Source organism: Haliotis cracherodii, unplaced genomic scaffold (genome assembly GCF_022045235.1).
Source record: "Haliotis cracherodii isolate W230 unplaced genomic scaffold, xgHalCrac1.p SCAF_2, whole genome shotgun sequence".
NCBI classification, from domain to species: domain Eukaryota; kingdom Metazoa; phylum Mollusca; class Gastropoda; order Lepetellida; family Haliotidae; genus Haliotis; species Haliotis cracherodii.
Window position 1 is genome coordinate 15210151 of NW_027266275.1, and position 20100 is coordinate 15230250.

Sequence of the window (20100 nt, forward strand, 5' to 3'; positions counted from 1 at the left end):
AAGATGGTACTTGTTGTTAACCTGCCTGGCGCTCGCCATTATGGGGATACAAACTGGTCGGCGACGGATTTCCAAGTTCTACTGCGGTATGGTATCTTCGCAGTGGGCTAGCGGTTTAGAACCAAAATATCAGTCTGGACTATATAGTACAAGCACACACACACACACACACACACACACACACACACACACACACAACGAGGTGCTGCATGGTTTACGTATAAACTTCTTTATCGTGGTATGCATAGTAAAGGCGTGAGAGTAACCTCCCTTGTACAATCCCAAACACGGAAACACCGGGAAAGACAAGAGAAATGTTTTGAGGCAGAATATACCTTCGATATTTGACACACATTTCTCTGAGGTGAAAACGATTCCAGGTAATTGTAAATATCGGCCTTAATATCAACACCTGCATAAACGGATATTAGAATTGAACTTTCAGTTTCATGTTAACAGAGACCATGAAATTGGGGACTCCCCAAGGGGAGTGTCATCCCTTGAGTTGTTATGTATTTGAAGTCATGAGCACAGTGCTTGCAAAGGTGAGCAGCAAGATATTAAGATTAAGAGTGTTGTTGCTACTCTCAGCCGGTCACTTCATAATGCCCTTGCTTGGTAGATGTACTGGGCTAGCTTTCTCCACTCTTCTAGTAGTTCCACAACATTCCCTGCTTCAATCTTCAATCTTGAACAGGCTGCCTATCTGGATCTTATCTCATTGTCCCATCTTAACCACCAGACATCCGTCACAATGAGTGGGATAGAAGATGTCACCATGGACTCTTTGTCGTTGCCGATGTCCCTTGACCTATCCCAAGATACCACACAGGAAGAAGAAACAAGTTAGTTGTTTCCTTAGACCCTTCTGGAAAGTATATATCTGTATGTTGATGACCCATCTGTAAATTATATATCTTTATGTTGATGACCCATCTGTAAATTATATACCTGCATATTGATGGCCCATCTGTAATTATGGACCTGCATATTGATGACCCATCTGGTTATTATATACCTGCATATTGATGACCCATCTGGTTATTATATACCTGCATATTGATGACCCGTCTGATTATTATATACCTGCATATTGATGACCCATCTGGTTATCATATACCTGCATATTGATGACCCATCTGGTTATTATATACCTGCATATTGATGACCCATCTGGTAATTATATACCTGCAAATTGATGACCCATCTGGTAATTATATACTTGCATATTGATGACCCATCTGTAATTATATACCTGCATATTGATGACCCATCTGATTATCATATACCTGCATATTGATGACCCATCTGTAATTATATACCTGCAAATTGATGACCCATCTGTAATTATGTACCTACATATTGATGACCCATCTGGTTATTATATACCTGCATATTGATGACCCGTCTGATTATTATATACCTGCATATTGATGACCCATCTGATTATTATATACCTGCATATTGATGACCCATCTGGTTATCATATACCTGCATATTGATGACCCATCTGGTTATCATATACCTGCATATTGATGACCCATCTGGTTATCATATACCTGCATATTGATGACCCATCTGGTTATTATATACCTGCATATTGATGACCCATCTGGTTATCATATACCTGCATATTGATGACCCATCTGGTTATTATATACCTGCATATTGATGACCCATCTGTAATTATGTACCTGCAAAATGATGACCCATCTGGTAATTATATACTTGCATATTGATGACCCATCTGTAATTATATACCTACATATTGATGACCCATCTGATTATCATATACCTACATATTGATGACCCATCTGGTAATTATATACCTGCAAATTGATGACCCATCTGTAATTATATGTACCTACATATTGATGACCCATCTGGTTATTATATACCTGCATATTGATGACCCGTCTGATTATTATATACCTGCATATTGATGACCCATCTGATTATTATATACCTGCATATTGATGACCCATCTGTAATTATATACCTACATATTGATGACCCATCTGGTAATTATATACCTGCAAATTTATGACCCATCTGGTAATTATATACCTGCATACTGATGGCGCATCTGTAATTATATACCTGCATTGTACACCTACATAACTGATGACCCATCTAAATTATTTTCTAGTACCTGCATATTAATAAACCTTCTGGTAATTATGTACTACCGGGACTGCACATTTTTGTTCCTGCCATACAGATTTTGAATGTTTTAGTTGAGTAACATTTTATCCAAATTAAATCCCCATGCTTCAAAATAAAAAAGGACAAAAACAGGATAGATTCTTTTTTAACTTGAAAACCATGAGCCAAAAAGACTCTCAAAAGTGAAATGACACTTGTCAATGAGGTAGCAACAAACCAATATTGCAGTTAAGAGTGTTTGTAAATGTGTTTAAAATGTCACACTGAGTATATCCAGAATATCACCTGCACTAAGGGGCCAGTGGCTTTCTGTAAATGTGGAAACCTCTGACAATATTTGTGCAAAATGGCCATGTATAGAAACAGGCTACAACACATGTTCAAGGTCACCTAGTATGGGAGATCACTCACTTTTCGGTTGAGTATAAGCCCATGGGCTTAAGAGCATTTTATTTTTCCGTGTTTAAACCCATTGGCTAAATAACGAGGGGGCTTAAAAACATGCAGTCCCAGTAGTTCCTGCTTACTGGTGAGCCATCTGGTAATTATGTGTAGAGGGTTAAAAAGCGAGTGTGTTCCTGTATGAGGAATAAACATTGCATTTAGTGATGCTTTATCACTTAATGCCATTCTTAAATTCTCTGATCGAAAAACCTGTTCTCATTCCTCACAAATGGTACCTTAACATTGCAAATTTTCCTAGAATGTGAATATATTACATTCAAATGTCAGTGATTATGTAAATGTAAGTTTTAATGAACTTTGTGACTTGCAAAAAAGAGCCTTTTTATTATCTTGTGATGTTTTCTGTTCTTTGACTAACAAAATCTGCCCTAACATTTTACAAAAAAGGGAACCTAACCTGTAATTGTTTACAAGTATTTATTTTGTATATTTATATATACTTATTTCTAACATTTTACTAAAAAGGGAATCTAACTTATAGAATTTTATACAAGTATTTATTTTGTGTATTTATATATACTTAAATATATTATATATTATAATATATATATATTTTACTTATATGAGATTGAATCAATTCATAAATTCATGATGCTGTTTACCAATAAAAGGATATATGGCAAAAACATTAAAATAATTAAGCATGTTAAACATGTTAAATACACGTAGTTTAAAGAATTTATGATGTTTTCCTTGTCTTTTGAAGGTTGTGAGTCTGACTGCTCTGGGGATGAGCTTGTGCAGGAGGGAGACCTACAGCCAGGAGTATCTGATGGTACGCAGTTCGCTGATTCTGACACAGTGAAAGTATCTTTTCTAAATAGCTCTATATGTTATTTATTATCATAATAACAATGAGTAATACAACCTACTCATGTTTTATCACGATAATTATTATTTAAGAAAAACCGACTCATAGTTGTTGTTTATCTTACAATAAAACACTGCAGGGAGAATAAACCATGAGGTGTGCAGCCCAAAGTGTTTTATTTTCCTTGCAGTGTTTTATTTACGATAAACAACGACCAATGAGTAATACAACTTACTCATGGTCTATCACGATAATTATTATTTAAGAAAAAATGACTCATAGTTGTTGTTTATCTTTCAAAAAAACACTGCAGGGAGAATAAACCATGAGGTGTGCAGCCCAAAGTGTTTTATTTTCCCTGCAGTGTTATTGTACGATAAACACCAACCATGAGTCGTATATTTCTTATATGAGATATCAACATTATGCAAGCCTCTTTAGGATGTTGATAAAATGTACAAGCTTTACAATATTTACCCAAATTTTAATAATGATGATTCACTGAATAGAATCTGACCTCAGACATGTCGGACAAGTCCATTTTATAAACAGTAGGGGTTAAGTTTGGTATTTCCTGCATATTCTCACAATCATCACGTCGATAATCTGTGCTTTTCTCCTTATACTGAGTGTCATATCTCTCCCACTTTTGGATGCGATTGTTCGGCCACGTCGTTTATCTGCATAGCTCAGCTCCATCTATGGGGAACAACTTACCAGACACTTCTCTCTCAAAAATAATGTCTTCCAATATATGACGTCCTTAAGTTGCGAGCATGTTTGAATCTCCAGAAATGATTGACGTCATGGTAAAACAATGTTTTATCGTGAAATAAACCATACTTTGTTCTTCATTTTTCTTTGTGATTTATTGTGTAGCTATCTTATGTAATGGCACAAGATAATGGCAGACAATGTCATTACCTGAAGGATATTGTTACTATCACTTTGATTCAAATGTTTTCCCACAGCTATTATTTAAGAAGAGCCTTTCACTTTGTGTGAGTTCATTGAATTAAAAAAATTAATGTGAAGTTTACATGATATACAAAAATTTCACTGGACAGGAAGCCGGTCACATGACCGTGAAAAAACATTCATTAATGTATTAATGACACATTTTGACATTCATGTCTTTTTCACTTCCACATTCCTCGCAAACCCAAGGCATGAATAAGAATATGAATACAGCAGTGTTGTTTCAGTCTAGTAAACCAATAATCGTGAACTTAGCGTTTCAGCATACATTTGAAAAAGTCAAAGTGTTGACTGCATGCCCTTTCCTGAGTATTCTCTCCACAACCCACCGTAGTGCACAAAATGAAGAAATGCATTTCCTAACTATTGACTCAGTCCGTGTCTTTACTGACAATGATAGTCTACAGTGCGCTGTTACGTCTCTTGGTCACGCCAGAAACCAATGATTGTGCGTTTGAATCCCGGTTCGTCCCAATTATGGTTCTAGGTTTGTCAGCACCATACCCGTGCTCGTGGGTTTCACTGAATTGGTAAACATCTGAGACCTGCATTACTTCGGGCTTTCCTCCCACATTAAGCTGACATGCCGTGATATAACTGGAATACTGATAAAAGCAGCGTTAAACACAACTCACTCACTCACATAAGAGGCAACTAACGGGATCGGGTAGTTCTGCTCGCCGACTTGGTTGATCCCTGTCATTGTATCCCAATTGTATGGATCGATGGTCATGATGTCAATCACTGGACCGTTAGGTCCAGACTTGATTATTTACAGACTGCTGTCATACAGCTGGAATATGGCTGAGTGTGGCGTTAAACAACAAACAAACACAAAACAAAAATCATACAATACCATGGTTTATGAAACATTTTGTCTCCCTTCTTTTCAGATGTAGACATCTTTCCGTTCACACAGATTTTCAATAAAATAGTTGGGTAAGTAAGAACTGTTTGTTAATAAACAAAATATACAGTAAACAACGAACACGCTTTTAACGAACTGACGGATATAACTCACTATTTCTTCAGTCCTGGTCATTGGTTGTTTATTTTATCACATATGGATATAACGAACATGCTTATAACGAAATCATGGATATTGCGAACGCTCTTTGTGATCCCTTGTGTTCTTATGTTTATAACGAGACCGCCTTCGTGGTCTAGTGGTGGAGTGTCCGCCCGGAGAGCAGAAGGTCCAGGGTTCGATCCCCGGCCACGTCATACCAAAAGACGTTAATAGATGGTACTTGTTGTTACCCTGTCTGGTGCTCGACATTAAGGGGCTAAAAACAAGGACTGGTCGGCTCGGAGTCGGTATACTCTGTCTGAGTGGGGTATTCATGTTAAACTGCGGCATGGTATAAATCGGCATCACTCCGGACTAGTACAAGCAGCCCCACAAACACACACACGTGCATGCACGTCGCTATATAAGTGCAATAATCTTTGACGCGACGTTTAACCCCATTTCACCTCACCTAATTTATAACGAAGTGTTAATCTCTGAGCTGATCATGTATCATTGATCAGCTCATCAAAACGTCCAAGGCCATGCGGATGTATTCAAAATGGCAACAAATATTTGAAGGCAAGTCATTAACTGGATTCAGTACTGACACCTTGACCCAATTTACACCCTCATTTGACAATAGTAACAGTGATTAGAATAGAGCCTTGAAGTGCATAATTCTGTCTTTAAATGTGACGACAAGAGAGGAAATTCAGTCGAAATACTTATTACAAACTACGGTTATTACGAACTAAAATTAGTGGTCCTTTTGAGTTTGTTATAACCGTAGTTCACTGTATTACTGATTGTTAGGAGCAATCTCAAATCATTCACAATCAGTTGCTTTTGCTCCTGTATGGAAATGCACAGAATGTTGAAAGTGATTCTTTACTCAGATACTATTTAGTTGAAATGAATATTCATGATATTTGATCTAAACCTCCAAAGAGACAGAGTAGATGCTTGGACTATTATCATCAAACATATTCTGATCTCATTTCTAATATTCCCATGACAAGGGATTTCAGGGGGTAGATTAGTTTATGAGTGACCAGTTCGATATATTGTAATCAACTGAAAGATGACTAAATGGATTTGGTTTGTAGAACTTGGTGACTTCCTTGATTAATTTTGTACACCACCCACATTAGATGTTGCTCATGATATTTATCACTGCATTTGCAGACTGGAGTTTGGCCTTAAAGAACAAACAAACAAAACGAAAACATCATTAAGTGCCAGGCTGCTCTGTCATTAACATACCCATTGAAATCAGACCTTTTACTTCCAAAATGATATCAATGCATGTGTTTATGTTTGTTACGGTCAATATTTCCAAAGTGGGATGCTAAACTGATACAGAAATGAAGCCAAGTCTTTAGATAAGGATGACATCTGATTGGCTCAAGAACCCATAGGTACTTTAGATTGTGGTGTCAAACTTTGCGCAGTGTCAACCTGATGTAACCATGGAAGGTTTGGCATATGTTCATGTGGAGAAGTATATCAGAGGAAAAAGTTGTTGAGTGTAGTGGGATAAAGTAAAAATATCTACATTATTATTCTTATTGTATTTAGGTTTTGCTAAAGCTGAGAGCCTGTTGTGGCAATTGTTGTCATTGTTATAGAAAATTTCTTCTGATAGTGTAACATGTATATGAAAATTAAGATCTACAAAATGTTTTGTTCAGTTTTTGAAATCAAAGAGGTCCTAAGTTTGCCTGTAAATGTGGAGACCCACTAACATGTCTAATAGTTTTAAATTTGTCTGTGTAAAACAACATACAACCCCTCATGACTGATATGTGTTGACATGACAAAATAACATCCATCCAGTACAGGATGGAAAATTGAACACTTGGATTGAACAGTGTACTTTTCTATTCACAAATACAAGATCATTATTATGGAGATACTATGTAACCCTGACGCTCTCCGCTTCAGGAACAGGCAACCTCAGCATGAAAGGAGACAGAGTTCTTCCAAGTCCAGAAGACCATCACACGACGAGGATGTGTATGACTTCACCTACCCACAACGAGGTCTAGCAGTGATCATCAACAATGAGAAATTCCATTCCAAATCTGGGATGAACAAACGACCAGGGTCATCCTGTGATGCTATGGATCTGAAAATGGTCTTCAAACAAATGGGTTTTAAAGTGAAATCCTACACTGATCTGACTGCAGAGCAAATGGTTTTGAAGCTTAAGAAAAGTAAGAATCAAGAAATAATGTGTGTGTCCCCAGTGTTGTATGTGGGAGACGGGATATCTCAGATATGTGGGAATTTGATAATGTTGATAAAATACAGTAAGTGCACTGCCGTGTCACTGGATGTTCTGGTCCAGTTGGTTGTCTTGTTTGTTTACAGACCACCGACGCATGGCAGGAGCGCTGCTGTGCAGCGTCAGGCAAAAAACCAAACACTTACAATTTTATGCATAATTGTGTGAGTGGGGGGTACTTCAGTAGGCCAGGACATGCTTACCCTTTTCAGTAAGACCTGGCATCAACACTGATTTTCAATGATCCATTCATGTAATTTTCACAGCTATTTTGCCATTTACACCCAATGGAATCTGTTTCGGCAGATAATCAAGACTGCTTATTCTCTGGCATTGATGTTTTATATTTGCTTTGTTTTGAGATGTTTAACTGCCATGCCTGACTTGGTACATCATGCTGTGGCAATGTAATCATGTTTCATTCTGACAGGTCATGTCCATTGCTTTTACATACCGAGAAATACCCCTGTGACAGCCCTACAAGTCGTGACCAAATTGGTCTCATTTATGACCTAAATTTCCATTTTGCGACCTGTATTTATTGCTTGGTTGCCAGTTGGCTTCCATAAATAAAATTAGCTTGGCGACTAAAATATTTGACATATTGAAAGTAACTGGAGTAGAACATCTGTATCTGTATTGATATCATGACTTCCGTGTTTAGGGTGTAGTGTAACTCCTGACAGTGATACTGAAGCTCATCCTGTTTCTGATGCTATCGTCTGTGATGCTACAAATTTATGTATTTCTGGTCATGTGCACATTTCTCAGTTTACTTTCACAATGGTGGCGTGTTCAAATCATAGAATACTATTTGACATGTTTTCAAGAGCCATCACTAAGCCAAACTGTCCATCACGGGATGATGACATGAATACCATAACTATAGCTATTACTGCCAGCACTCCTAAAAGGTGTTTATTAGATGCAGATGTGGCTGGGCATAGTGGAATCAGAGAATTTGGCTTTGGGATGCGAGGTGACTTAGATTACTTCATCTTCTATGAATGTGTCTGATAGTAATAATTAAACAGAAGACCATGCGAGTATGTAAAACAAACATTGGAATGAAGCGAAAGAGTAGCAACAGTATTTTTTCTGGTAATTGGCTGAGCGAATTTATTGCAGCAAGTTTTCAAAGTTTGTTGTTCAGACACATTAGAACAATTCCTAAATCAATGTGTCTTCTTAAATTTTATTGTTTAATGTTTGAAATAGCACCTAGAAAAATAGTGCCAGAAGCCAATTGGCTCCCAGGAAAAAATCTAAGCTTTTGGGGCTTCTGTGAGTTCTGGGTTAGAAATGGTCTTCCGCAACCCATGCTTGGCAACTAATTGGATTGGGTGGTCAGGCTCTGTCACTTGGTAAATGTACGTCATATATTCATAGTATCCTGTTTGCATAGATTGATACGCATTAAGACAATCACTGGTTTGTCTGGTCCATACTCAGTTATTTACAGACAGCCGTCATATGGCTGGAATATTGCAGAGTGCAGTGTTACAAAAAAACAGAGTGATATTGTTGAGTCCGGCTCATGTGAATGTTAGTATTCCATTTCCATTTCATATAAGCACTTGAGTATACTGATACGGCTGTTGGGATCATATTAGATTTTAAGATCCATACCTGATCAAGCATCTGTGTGATCTTTACATGTCAAATTTTGATTTCCTGACTTTATTTAGATCTCAAACCAAAAACCTTTTTCATTGATTTGATGAATGGTTTCATAAATGACAGTCTTCTCAATACTCAAGAATGGATGCATAGTGTTATAAATCATCAGTTGTTATCCATCTTTGACAATTTTGATATTTCAGCCTCTTTTTATGTAAAAAGTGATGGTTTCAGTTGCTGCCAACCTAGAGTACGACCACACCAAAGCTGACTGTTTCACCTGTGCCATCTTGTCACATGGAGATTCCATACAGGTGAAACCAAAAAAGCCTCCTTATGATGTGATGCAGTGTCAAGACGTTGTTTTTGGAGTTGATGGAGTGTTGGTTCCAACGGAATTGCTGATAGACCTATTCAGGGATCACTACTGCCCAGAGCTTGAAGGCAAACCTCGACTCTTTTTTATTCAGGTGGGAGACAGAAAGACAAACCATGATATTTTTTAATGCAGGCTGTTAACTATTGGTGTTTTTAGTTGACATTGATGTATTGCAATCAGGCCATTTTTAATTATGATGCAGTGTTAGTTCAATCAATGGTAAGACCCTTTGTCATAATAGGTCTTTGGAAATGTAATAATGGAGATTGTAAAGAAATAATCATCTTCTCGAGGCAAGAGAGTTACCTGACGTTAAAAGTCCAGTTTCCATCATTGCCGAACTAGGCTGGAATTTCTTGGCTTGATCGTAGCACCATCAGTTAAGACGATCTCATTGATAATAAAGATCTGTATTGTAATAAAACAGGTTTTACCTTGCAAAGTGCATCACATCACTTAAACACCTAAACTAAAGACATGAAAACATTAGTAAAATATCTGTCAACGCCGAGTTGACAGTACACATCTGCAAATCCTGCTGTCGAATGAATTCGCACAGCAACTGCCATGTTGTATATGATCCGGATGTGGATTTCACTATGGGATTTAGATTGGACTATGCATATACTCGTTAGTACAGCCAAAACATAACTCCATAATTCCTGCCAAGTTCGGCAAGGGTGGAAACTCGACTTCAGTTAACACCCTTGCCTAGGGAAGATGACAAATAATAGAGCTTGTTGAATACTGTTGCAGGCATGTCGAGGCAGTGATCTGGACAAAGGGGTGGACTTAACAGTCTGGAAACCTGTGAAACAATCCAAAAAACGGCATCGCCCACATAAAAGTGGTGACTCCTCTGTAGAGGGTGCTCCATGTAAGAAGTCACCGCACAAGGTGACAGAAGCTGGCGACATGGCTGATGACGTGCTGGATGAGATGTCTGTTGACATGGCACCTGATGACATCCTCCTTGATGAGGCCGGCAGCCATGATGACACAGATGCTGGTGAAGGGAGTTCAAACATTGTCGTTAAGCCAGCACCTTTGTTCAAGGACTTCTTAGTCATGTATTCATCTCCACCGGGTAAGTGTATGTACAGGGTTGTGCTGGGAATACAAACAAACATATTTTCCTATTATTAATTGTGGGGCAGTGGGGTAGCCTTATAGTGAAAGCATTCACTTGTCAGACCGAAGGCGTGCGTTCGATTTCCCACATGGTTACAATGTGTGAAGCCCATTACTGGTGTCCCCTGCTGTGATATTGCTGGAAGATTGCTAAAAGTGGCGTAAAACCATACTCACTCACTTATCAGTTGTAGGGTGGTAAGATAGTGTTGAAGAAACTGAACCTTGGCATCAATGATTGGTCTTATGACATGATGATGTTGGTGATGATATTTGCATCAAATCATTGGGATTTTAGTGTCTTAAAGGTCTTATAGTATCAAAATGGAAATATGTGTATCATTCCTAATGATATTAATTATGATTAGTGTGAACAGTTTATGTATTATCAAAATGGGTTCTACAAGAGAAGTGTAGCATTTCTCACTGAAGCCAATTAAGCCAGCTGCCAGCAACATCTCTGAATGGTTCTCTCATATGGTGTTTCAGGATACTTCGCATGGCGACGTACAACAGGTACCTGGTTTATACAGAGTCTAAAGAAGGCAATACAATCAGCTGATCTCTCAACCACGTCTCTAACAAGGTTACTGACAGCTGTCAGTCGCAGGGTTGCTATTGGTTACCAGTCTCAAAATGACAAGGCCAAATGGAAAGATGGCAAGAAACAAGTGCCGTGTGTTATGTCCATGCTCACCAAGGATGTTTATTTCAGACCTAAAAAATGATGACATATGTTTTGTCAAATATGAGATATATGGGCATTGTTCATGTACTTTGTTTTGATATTTTTATGAAAATGGTTTGTTTTTAAGTGTTAGAGAAATATTTTGAGAAAAATTCACAAATTTTATGAAATATGCCATAAAATACCCCCGGTATTGACAGTGCCTTAGAGCCCAAGATGGCATTGGTGTTTGTTATGACATTTCTCCATGTATGTTTTGACATGGGAGAATTGAGGCAATGAATGACTAAGGCATTTATTATTTTACACCTTTGTGCACCTGAAACCCCAATAAAGAAATTATGTTTTTCAATATTTTCTTTATCCCATGGACTTATCCTCAAAATATTTTTTCACTAAACTGAAAGACATATTTATGTAATATTTTTTGTTATTTCATCCACCTATCACCTCGATAATTATAGAGGATTGTTTTTGGTTATTTTTACATTTTTTTTATGTTTTAAAAACATTTGAGCGGATTGAGAAATTTTATGAAATAATATTTTGAGAGTGACTTTTATGTGCTAGTGACTGTAGTAGTATTGTGTGGCAGGTGAGTGATAGCCTGAGTGAAGTGATGAAATGAACATGGGGAATCTATGAGTGATATTACAGAGTCATCAAATATAACATTTTTGCTTTAAAAATTAGAGCAGGGTTACTGGCACCACTTTATATATGTATTGACTGGTGTCTGTCTGGAATCCAGAGAATATGTAATTCTGTCATGGCAGCAATAACCAGTTTAGCATCTCTTGGACAAGACAGAGAAAGATTTCTGTGTAAAATGCTGTCATTTCTGCACATAACATGAAATGGAATGCTGAGATATTTTTTACTGCATGTGTTATCTCCACTCCTGCTTTTGTTTATCGATAGTTAGAAAGGATAATTACTCTGACACGTTGCTTCCTCAAGGCTCACAGTGCCATTATCTGATGCATAGAGTATGGTGAATATTGAGACATATAGCTCCACATTGAGACACCTAGCTGCACATTGAGACACATAGCTTCACATTGAGACACATAGCTTCACATTGAGACACATTGCTCCACATTGAGACACATAGCTCCACATTGAGACACCTAGCTCCACATTGAGACATGTATTTTGCAGCCTAATGACCTTGAAAGCATCCTTGTATATTATTGTCATGAAAACACTCTTTTCAGGTCATTTCTGACATAAGTAATTCAACTGTTATGAGATCTGACAAGTAATTCAATAGCTTTGAGATCTGATATTAATAATTCAACTGTTATGGGAGCTGATATAAATAATTCAACAGTTATGGGAGCTAACATTAGTAATTCAACAGTTATGGGAGCTAACATTAGTAATTCAACAGTTATGGGAGCTAACATTAGTAATTCAACAGTAATGGGAGCTAACATTAGTAATTCAACAGTTATGGAAGCTAACATAAATAATTCAACAGTTTTGAAATCTGACATAAATAATTCAACAGTTATTGGATCTGACATTACTGAAGGTAATTCAATGTTTATGTGAAGAATGCCCCAAAATGCAACAAATGGCTTAGTTTTTAATTAGAGGTTCCGCTCAACAGTTCCACGTGTTTCGCCTACCACAAGCTTGCCTTATACAAAATACACACTTAGAGCAGCTGGATGATTTTACAAGAACTATGTACAAGTCCTTAGGCTACACTTTTATTTATGGTTAACGTCTTTCAGGTTATCTAGTCAGTCAAAGTAGAAATGAATTGTGCAGTTCAATATTTTGTATTTACCTGGCATAAAGTTGTTTGGGTCAGTCAGTTTAGTTGGAAAATATAAATGCTACAAAAGTACTGTTTAAACTGGAGAGTGTTTAATAGTTTTACCACAATGTGTACATGTACCTACATCTGAGATGACTTTGTATGCCTTATGAGGTGTTTGTAGTCTTCAATAATATATATATATACATACAATGCATTTAATCAATTATTATTCACAAGTCACAAGTTTCTTTCATTTTGATAAAGATTATGTGGTTTCGTTTCTTTTCTAATCCATCAATGATTGAGCATTTGGACAAATATAAAAAATTTAGACTATTCCTAATTTTGGTTCGTAAGTGTCACTTCACCATAACCATTATTGCTATATTGATCTAGATTGTAAAGCTTGAGTTGTGCATTGTTGTTTAAATGACCTTATTCAGACTAGTTAGAATGGCCACTTATAATTTTGATAAGATGCTGTGATGTAAGTTGTGGTTAAGTGTTACCCATTCTGGCACTTAATGTCTGGTCGTTCTGGTGTCCCTCACTCACTCACTCACTCACTCACTCACTCACTCACTCACTCATTCATACATTAAACCATTTCATCTTTAAATGTATATATGCTTTACTTACATGTGGTTTAATGTGTTGACATTTCACAGTAACAGTATAAACTCACAAACAATTTTAACTTTTTATCATGGTTACCTAATGACCATGCAGTCCATCCTAGTATTTCAAAAGTACTTAGGCCTTATATATTTTTGTGAATAAATCAAGAGTTCAACCGACAACATAAAATGACTTTTGACAAAATATGTTTGTGGCGGCTCAGATTTACAAGTAAATATGAAAAATGATGTCAATCAAAATAAACATGAGATTTGTGAGAAATGGTTAATGCCTATAAATATTTTCATTTTAACCAAAAAACACAGCTGATTATCTTTCGCTATCATTTCACAATCATACTTCATGGCGATGGGACCTACGAGTTTGTTTTTCATTCATTAGTAGCAGTACTAATCTGGAAATTGAAAAACCATTTTTTTAAAAATTAAACCACCTACATGTACATTGAATTTTAGTCCAAAATATCAGTAAACCATGTAATAAAAGATATAAGGCCTTATCATAGAATGTTGGATGTTGCACTACGGACCTATGTAGGATCAGCAAATGAGGGGTCAGAGAGTAGATTGATGGTACCTGTGTTTGACAAGCTTGATTCCTGAGAATGTATGGGCCTTAAGCCCAGGAAAACACATAAAAAAAGTGTTGTCTCCGAGGCATAAAGATTCCCCTGTTCCGACAACATCTGATGGGTACCAGATAGAATGAGATGGCAATGTGATTGGACAATCTATCAGAGCTTGCATTGTAAGATGAGAATGTAGTCACAATGCACACTAATCAGTTGATAAGGCTAAAAATTGTGTAGCGCTCGGACCAAGCCATAGGGCATTGATTTTGCACAATAAAACTATACATTTATTATTGTTATGATAAATAGGCTGTTAGAGCAAGTGGACCTAATTATATCTATATTATTTAACATTGCTTGTTTCACTTACATGTCATACTTATACAAGCTGCCTCCATGGTCTTGTGGTAGAGCTTTTGCCTGGAGAGTGGAAGATTGACGGTTCATTCCTCGACCACGTCATACCAAAGACGTTAACAGATGGTACTTGTTGTTACCCTGCCTTGAGGTTGAGTTTGGGCTAAAACAAGGACTGGTCGCCTTGGAGTCTGTATGCTGAGTCTGAGTGGGGTATTCATATTTAACTATGGAATTGCATAACGCAGTGGGCCAGCACTATAAAACTGGATTAGTTTTAGCAGACACACACATTCACTTGCATGTACATCACTATATAAGTGCAATAAACTTGAATGTGACATTAAACCTCACCCATACTCACAAATGTACTCACAAAATACTCATAATATTCCTCAACAAAGGGATAGTTTCATTATATTGAAGAAAATATCAGAATATCCAATTTTATCCAAGTAAATCTGTTTTGTTAATGTACAATATCTGAATAACTTCAACCACTGCCAATGCCATTGTTTGTGTGAAGTGTTTTGAATGTTGAAATTATCTTTGTATTAAAAATTCATTATTATCAGTGTATGAAACATAATGTTTCAAGGACAAGTCATTTAATAAGTCTGTATTATATCATCATGCACCAGTTGTTTTGTCCGTTTTCTGTTTTGTCTACATTGTTGACCTTTCTTAGTTGTTAGATCAAGGTTAGAATGGTCAAGGCCTCAGTAAAGCTTTCAAAACGTTTTATGGTAGACATGTGGAGGACATTTCCAAATTTGACGCATCAGTAACAAACATGATGTTTGATGCAATTCCTTATTTTGACTTGTACCATATGTTCCCATTTTTCCCATGTTTGTTTTTCAGGCAAACAGTTGACATGCCTTTGCATGTGTTTGTGGTTGGTGCCACTGGTGGGGCAGGGTACACTCACCTTTATGCGAACACCTGGTATGATAACTATATTTGATAGTGATTCATAAACACATGCTCATAATTTTAGTACAATTACTTTGCAGTTATTTCTAATGAATATTGAAAGGGTTTTGTTTCTTTTATTATGCAATATCTGTATGTCATACTCGCCATGTTTTATGTGTATTTTAATGGTTGCATAGCACCGATTTACTGTCCATCATTTCCAGATAACATTCCAGGCATGTTGAAGAAAGGTACTCAATTATATATGACATCTGATTAAATCTTTCAGATGTAACAAGAAACTTGAAGTACTATGAATCTCACTGATCAGGTCACAATACTAAGTATCACAATACACACAACCTGATGGTATTAATGTCCCCGACTATGACAGTGCATTTTTTTATCCCAAACCCAACGAAGTTGGCGGGGGATATAGAAACGGGCTCCGCCCGTCCGCCCGTCCGTATGTCCGTCACGTTTCATTTCCGGAGCATAACTCATAAACTGTTCAATATTTTTTCATCAAACTTTGCAGGTCTGTCAGGTACATGCTGAACTGGTGCCTTTTGCTATTGAGAAATTTTAGAAATTTTAATTTTTTACGTTTCCATGGCAACAAGATGGACTTAGGTTCTGTGAGGGTAGGGTTCGTGTTTTTTTTACAATTTCCACCTCGGTTAAAAAAGGTTAGGGTTTGTTTAGATTTAATTATGTCATAAATTCTGCAACAGACGCGGGGGATATAGCCACGTCAGGGGCAAACTCTTGTTAATTGTTGCACTGATGAGTTGTTACAGCCCAATTTATCTTGATAGATTTTAACAGTAATCATGAGAACTAATTTAATATCATTGTCCAAACTTTAATGTCCAAAAATTAAGGTTTGTGAATTTGAAAACTCATTGAAAACTCATTTCCCAACTTTATCATTTTGTCCACCCCAATGTTTCATCACTTTATGATTACAAGACTTTGCACACTTATACATCTAGCAAGGAAGTGATGTATTTTCCCCATCACCTATAACTGAGAGAAGGGTACAGTAAACTATAGTTACAACAAACTCAAAGGGACCACTAACTTTAGTTCATTATAACCGTAGTGGGTTGTAAGCATTTATACAGCAAATGGCCGGGACCAAAAAAGCAGTTCGTTATATCCGTCAGTTTGTTATAAACGTGTTCGTTATGAACGTAGTGTATATGGCAAACACCTAAGGGTAATCTCGATGATGTTACTAGTTTCAAGCTGGGTTGCTTTCATCAGCTTAGTAATTTTCATTAAAACAAATGTAAGGGGGGTCCGGGTTCGATTCCAGACATGGGTACAATGTGTGAAGCCCATTTCTTGTGAAGCCCATTTCTGGTGTCCCCCGCCGTGATATTGCTAGAAATATTGCTAAACGCGGTGTAAAACCAAATTCACTCACTCACTAAAACAAATGTCACACAGAATCAACTATGAACTGTGCAGTGAGAGACATGTTGATTATTCTTTTAGTAGATATCATGAAATGTTATGGAGTTTGGAAATTTGGAAATTATGGTAAGGTTGGATTTTTTTCTCATATATTTGGATTGTTTTTATTGTTATACAGTCAAACACTGTTGTGCCAAACTTTGATGTGTCAAATTTATGGTTGTCTCAAAGTAAAAGCTTAGTCCCTGTATATTCCTTCTTTATTTATCAGGGCATTCGAGTAGCCTAGTGGTTAAAGCGTTGGCTCGTCAAGCCGAAGATCTGGGTTCGATTCCCGACATGGGTACAATGTGTGAAGCCCATTTCTGGTGTCCCCCACCGTGATATTGCTGGAATATTGCTAAAAGCGCCATAAAGCCATACTCGCTCTCTCACTTTATTTATCTTTATTTATCCTCTGATTTGTCGAATTGATGTGTATGATACGGTTGTCTCAAAGTCATTTTCCAGTCCCAAACATGTACTTCCAGAACAAATTTATGAAGCAAAGTATTTTGTTTGTCGCATATGTCTCGGGGTTTAGTAAACATACATTTGGTAAATATACACTGAGTTCATGTTTCGATTGTGTCTATCCTTGACACAAGGGTGTTTGACTGTATTTTATTGTATATGCATCAGTGAACTATGGATGAAACACACACATTTAACCAGCTTCTTACAAGCATTTAACTGTCTATTCTGTCTATAATACATCAGCCACTTAAAGGGATAATTTGTTTTGTGTGGGAAATAAATAAAATCACATTTCAAGCCTGTATTTATTTTTTGTGTGATGGTTTGTTTGTTCTTTTACGCTGTACTTAGCTGTAACATCATATGCATAGATCCACACAACTGGGATTCGATGACAACAATCGAGTCTGGGCCAGAATTGTGACTGACATCATGAGCATCGATTCACGCAACTGGGATACCATGACATGCATCAACCAAGTCAGCGCACCTGACCAACCGATCCCGTTAGTCACCTCTTACGACAAAGTCGCCTTTTACGGCAAACATGGGTTGCTGAAGACCTATTCTACCCTGGATCTTCATGGGTGTTATGGAGGATTGATTCTGAGTTCACATGGGACTAATGATTGCTTCACTTGCCTACTGGATAGAATATGGAGTCTATGTAGGTGCTTGACAAACTGTACAACTCTCGGAATGTTCGGGATAATTCAATACACTTACTTACTACTGTCATACACATCTGTGTGACAAAAGATGTAGTCAAATTATATTTGAAGAAGAATACTGAGAAGAAGTTGATCGACACAGTTTCTGGGCATATTGTCAGTACCGTGCTTTGGTGCCACCATGTGACCAAAGTTTAGTCTAGAATTTGCTGACTGTGTTATTGTTTCGGATGAAATGTACTAATGCTCAATCTGTTCTCCACTGTTGTGTCGGTGGATGCATTTTCAGGTAACGGAGTCAGTGAATTATTGCTGCTTTGAAGTAAGACCACATCATTCCATGAACTATGTTTACCCGTAAAGTCTTAACTTTGCTCTACACTTACATGTATCACAGACGCTCTGGGAACATAATGTACATCATGAAATGTGCGGAATGATTTAATGAAATGTTTTCTTTATAGCTTACGTGGATCGAACTTACAACCTTCGCATCTCTAGCCAGATTAGTGAACCACTCTAGGCTACAGAGGCGCTGACAAACCACAATGCCTTTAAGAATCTCAAGTACATGTTCGCCACCAGCAAGATATGTTTTACGCCCGTTTCCTAAGGTCCATGGGTAGTATGTTTGAAACTTAAGATTGTTGATAAATGTTTTAATTTGTTTTCGGTTTATAAATTAGAACGTCTAAGACCTGCATCACTTCGGGCTTTCCTCCCACATCAATCTGACACGCCGGGATATAACTGTAATACTGTTCAAAGCGGCTTTGCACCAAACCCACTCTCTCACTTATGTCATAAACGGGAATGTGTGGGTCGTCTTCTCTGATGATATGTCGACCTTGCGGCTCCGTCCGTCGATGGGAGGGTCTGTAATGTGATACTTAAAATACAAGCCCTACTTTACACCCGATGTACAACCACGCTACGTACAACTGATTCCGATACAGCCAATAGCACTTGACATAACGCATCACCATTTGCATAATGCTTGCCAGACAATTCTTTCTTCGTGCTTGGGAAGAGGTGGAATCGGACGGTGCCGAATCTGTAGAATACGGAGGATGCTCAATGAGTTCAAAGCAACGGCCATGCATTGCAGCCATGGCGACAGACCTGGTTGATGCATGTAAGCGTATCACATTTGCGTGGATCGATGCTCCTGGTGTCAATCACTGGACTGACTGGTCTCGACTCGATAATTTACAGACCGCCGTCATTTAGCTGAAACAAACGTCAGACAACAAAAAATCAAACAATCAATCAAACCAAAATAAACAAAACCCACGAGTTTAAGGTGGTTGGTTACCTTTACGTTCAGAAACCAGAACAATCACATTAAAATCTCTTTTTCGATGCGTGAAGATACAGGGTAGAACAGGTCTTCAGCAACCCATTCTTGCCGTAAGAGGCGACTATGCCTGTCGTAAGAGGCGACTAAAGTGATGGGTGGTCAGGCTCGCTGACTTGGTTAAAGCATGTCATCGATCCCAATTTATTGGATCGATGCTCATGATATCAATCACTGGATTGTCTTGTCCAGGCTCGATTATTTACAGACCGCCGTCATATAGCTGGAATATTGCTGAGAGAGGCCTAAAACAACAAACAAACAAACAAACAACTTTTTCGATGCGAGACATCTCTACATGAAGATCTAACAACCAGTGATGAAGCTGATGATTCATGTAG

The 20100-nt window shown here is 37.5% G+C and overlaps 1 protein-coding gene across 2 annotated transcripts; it reads left to right on the forward strand.

Annotated features, from left to right (window-relative positions):
- Positions 1–306: 306 nt before the first annotated feature.
- On the forward strand, positions 307–18006 carry LOC139469851 (caspase-3-like). Of its 2 annotated transcripts, XM_071252160.1 has the most exons (8): positions 307–380; positions 743–845; positions 3338–3406; positions 5314–5359; positions 7377–7648; positions 9574–9809; positions 10475–10805; positions 11339–18006. In XM_071252160.1, exons 2-8 carry the CDS (start codon positions 755–757, stop codon positions 11575–11577), a joined length of 1284 nt encoding a protein of 427 aa, XP_071108261.1. In that variant the 5' UTR covers positions 307–380; positions 743–754; the 3' UTR covers positions 11578–18006. The 2 variants fall into 2 exon arrangements, with proteins under 2 accessions (XP_071108261.1, XP_071108262.1); XM_071252161.1 differs by lacking the exon at positions 307–380 and having other exon boundaries at positions 742–845.
- The last annotated feature ends 2094 nt before the right edge of the window (positions 18007–20100 follow it).